This window comes from Lactuca saligna, chromosome 4 (assembly GCF_052625555.1).
Source record: "Lactuca saligna cultivar CGN05327 chromosome 4, ASM5262555v1, whole genome shotgun sequence".
Classification (NCBI taxonomy): domain Eukaryota; kingdom Viridiplantae; phylum Streptophyta; class Magnoliopsida; order Asterales; family Asteraceae; genus Lactuca; species Lactuca saligna.
The window spans coordinates 152,340,967-152,345,080 of record NC_136420.1 but is presented as its reverse complement, the minus strand read 5'-3'; the positions used below and the strand labels follow the sequence as shown (position 1 = coordinate 152,345,080).

Genomic DNA, 4,114 nt, shown 5'->3' with positions numbered 1-4,114 from the left:
CTCGTGTGCTTAGTTGTCACCAATTTGCCAACGACTTCACCTTTTGATCGAACCTCAAACTCTAACTTTAATGGCATTTCAAAAACTCCAGCATCAGAAACCACAAGACTCGAACCCGCACCATACAAGGGCACTTTGGTTGCTTCCAAGTTCACAATGGCTGTTCTTCGACTCTTTCTTTGTTGATAATACTTCTTCAACTGAAACCACATGAGTATAACCAATCAGTAACCATGGTCAGTCTATATACTCTTAACCATAGTTCACTACTCTATTCTGATATACATGAACATGTGAAAAATGGTCCTAACCTGACCAGTTACAATCACAATGTCTGAATAGACTAGGTTCACTGCATTCGAGCTAACATGGACGCCAAAGAATGTAGCTGGATTATGAACACCAAGTCGCAATGAACTATTGATGGTAAGCATCTTGGTTATGACCCCAGATGAGTCTGAACCCTGGCCTATGTAGAGGCTATTCACAGCCAAACTCTGTAAAAAATAGGAATTTAATCGAAACCCAAGTCAAGATTCCAAAGATTAAAGATATGGGTTAGAAAAAGATTCGATCTTTATGCATTTTAACACCATGATCTTCATGGAAATTTAAAGCGAAAGATGTTTTACTAACCTTAACAGTGATTTCAGGTTTAAAAGGTCTGGCAGCACCCCATATAATCAAGCATAAAATAGTGAACAAGACGATAAAACTCAAGAGAGCCAATAAAGCCTGTAATCTTCTGGTTAACCTCTTTTCATCGTCGTATTCATCGTACTTCCCTTCTTCTACTATCACATTACACTCCGGCCACCCCTTGTCGTTTCTTTTCCGGTGAACTTTCCTCCCGGAATGTGACCGGAAAATCCCTGAAAACCGACTGGATGATGAGTTCCTGGAGTGACGACCCATAGAAGGGTGTGAAGGGGACTCCATTGGACTCCTGAAATTAGGTGTAGCTTGTATTGATGATGATTTATCACCATCTTGAGAGTCTCTTGAAGGGCTCTGAACGAAGTAAACCGGCCGTTTTGGTGATCTTGAAGGTGATGACGGGGCTAAACTGGTGATATCAGACTCGGATTTTGTGTGCAACATGTTTTTGTTATCTAAACAACGCTTCTTGTGTTCTCAAGAAAAATGTTTACAGCATAAAGTTTAAGCTTTACTCCGTGAATTAAATTTAAAGCAAATTTGTAGAACATACGGGGATATACACAAGATCTTGAAAACCCCACAAATTATATAAAAGTAAAATCGGATAATTCTGTACTCAAAAGTGTAGCCTCATCAACAAGAAATCAACAAAACTTCTTTTTATACGCAAAATTGAGAAGCAAAAAGAATGATCCTACTAAAAATCAGTAGATTGACACAAAAGAAGCAACCAAAAGAAATTTCTGGAAACGATAATCAAAATAAGAACAAGAAGACCTCGGTAGGGTTCATATTGTAGACAATAAAGACTCAGTGTGTGCTTTTCTTGTCTGTACTTATCTTCTTTTCCCGAGCTCGAAAATGAAGTAGTGGTGCGTTTTGCAGGAAAAAATGGTTAGTGGGGGGGGGGGGGGGGGGGGGGGGGTGGGTTCGTAATATGCATGGGTAGCTGTAGGGCCATACATTGAGCTGTAAGCAGGGCTTAAAGGATGCAGAACTCACCATCACCAAACAAATAATTACCAAGCCTAAATCCGAGGCTGCTTCCATGCCTACCAGGATTCTTGGCCTTAAAAAGACAAATATATAGTGTCGGCAGCCAACCTTCTCATTGATATTTTGGTAGATGGACCTAATATCATTTTAACCATTAATAATTACTGCTACCTAGCTCATCTGTTTTCTGTAGATTATATATATATATATATATATATATATATATATATATATATATATATATATATATATATATATATATATATATAACCATTAATAATTACTGCTACCTAGCTCATCTGTTTTCTGTAGATTATACATTTAAATATATATATATATATATATATATATATATATATATATATATATATATATATAACTATTAATAAGTACTGCTACCTAGCTCATCTGTTTTCTGTAGATTATACATATATATATATATATATATATATATATATATATATATATATATATATATATATATATATATATATATATTATTAAATATTTACATAGTGTTGAAAGATAGTTTTAATATATAAGATGATTAAGATCAAACTAAAAAAATTTGAAGTTCACATAAAAAATAAATAGGCCAACACATAAGAAAAATAAATCAGAAAACAAAAGAGCTTTTTTTTTTTTTTTTTTTTTTTTTTTAAATGTTTAGACTTAAAAAGTTATTTTCAAAAAAATCCAACACATGTTTTGAAAATTTTCATTCTAATATTGATAATGCATCCCCAAAATACGCCACAGACTTAGAGCATCCCCAAAATATGCCACAGACTTAGTGAAAGAGACTCAACTCAATACCATAACGATATCAACGTCGTTAAACTGTCATTACCCTCGAACACAATCTATCCATCAACTCTGCTGCCAAGCAACTATGCTCCATGACAACCGGTTTGTACACTAGTCATGCTCTATGACAACCAATCTATCTACCAACCATGATCAATACAGTCATACCGTCCAACAACCATGATCTATGATAAAAAGCAACACCGTTAGATGACAAAGGATACAAAAGTAGTGCTCGTGTCACTAACATCACCAATCACAAAACAAAAGAAGGAAAGAGGATCAGGCTTAGTAATCGACGTCACCATCCCATGTTCGAATTGCCCCCTTTATCCCCTAAGGGACATCTCACCAACCTTTAGTGCTTGTGTCACTACCTGAACCAATCACAAAACAAAAGAAGGAAAGAGGATTATGCTTAAGAATCAAAATCACCGTCCCATGTTTGAACTATCCCCTTTATCCCCTAAAGAGACACCTCACCAACCCTTACTAGAAAAAGGCCAATAGGCCTTAAGTTCATGGATCACTCCCTTACCCTCTCAATACACATACTATATCCTTATGAGAACTAACTTGACTGCCAGAGCTCATCCCTGAGATTTCCTCCCAGGAAGTGATGGGAATCGTTTTCCTTCTTGATTGTGATTGCAAATCCTTGCTTTCGTATCCGTCCATCAAGAGATCGTCCCATAGTCAATATCCCCTTATTTGGCGTCATATGTTGTTTTTTTGTTTGATTTTGAACAAAAGCTCTTTAACAATCCAAATTAAAGATGACAAACAAAAACGATGGTGTAACAATTGGTTTCGGATTTGCTTCATTATTCGCGGCTGCAGCCCAATCTTCGGTTGTCATGAGGCTGAGGGACTTGGGGAAGAAAGGATTCGGCCATGTTTGGATGTGGGTGTTATGTTTTAAGCGATCCAAGTGTTTGATTGTGTTTTCGGATGCCATGGTTATAATAGTAAATTGATAACTCGGTCTTTTATGGATTTTGAGTTTTGTTTGGGAGGTTTTAAGGCTTGGATGTGTTGTTAGAAGCGTAGGAAATCTCACCACATTTTCGTGGATATAGGTTCGTTGGAAACGGACCTAAGATGAGAAAGTTATGAAATTTTTAAGATTTTGGCAGAAATGGCCCTTGTTGGAAATGGTTTTCAGTTAAATCCCATGCGTGCATGGTGAGGTAGGCACGTGCTTGGGTGAGTACGCCCAACGTAAGCTGGGGGTACATCTAGCGTAATGGTGAGAGTGCCAAACCGTAGTTTTAGGGTTTTGGAACTATATAAACATCTTTCTGACCTCAAGGCTCTTTCCTTGCTTAGCCTCCATTGCATTTTAGTCTCATTTCGGAAACCCTAATCCCATTATGAGTGTTTGAGTGATCTAAGTGTACTTTTTGGTGTGTTCTTGCTTATTTACAAGAAGAGGGTGTTAGTGTTATCTTGTGGTTCAAAGGAGGACGCTTAGATCCATGCTTTTGGCTTCATTTCCAGCTCATTCAAGGTAAAAAGTTCTTACCTTGACTTCTTCTTATGTTAGTTTGAGTTCAGGGCATGATTAAGGATTTTTATGGTTTATTATGTTCTCCTTGTGAGTTTGAGCCACTCCAGGAGCTTAGAGTGATAGATCTTGCCTCTTTTGATG

At 36.8% G+C, this 4,114-nt stretch overlaps 1 protein-coding gene across 1 annotated transcript in view; it reads right to left on the bottom strand.

The window, feature by feature from the left end:
- LOC145042945 (uncharacterized) overlaps positions 1-1,559 on the bottom strand; it is a 1,838-nt gene extending 279 nt beyond the window's left edge. Inside the window, exons 1-3 of the mRNA XM_078991471.1 lie at positions 637-1,559; positions 312-497; positions 1-200 (exon numbers count right to left, since the gene is read on the bottom strand). The exon at positions 1-200 is cut by the window's left edge and continues 279 nt beyond it. Of these exons, the coding sequence (XP_078847597.1) occupies positions 1-200; positions 312-497; positions 637-1,101 (851 nt within the window). The 5' untranslated portion in view covers positions 1,102-1,559. The remainder of the gene's footprint in view (positions 201-311; positions 498-636) is intronic.
- Between the last annotated feature and the right edge of the window lie 2,555 nt (positions 1,560-4,114).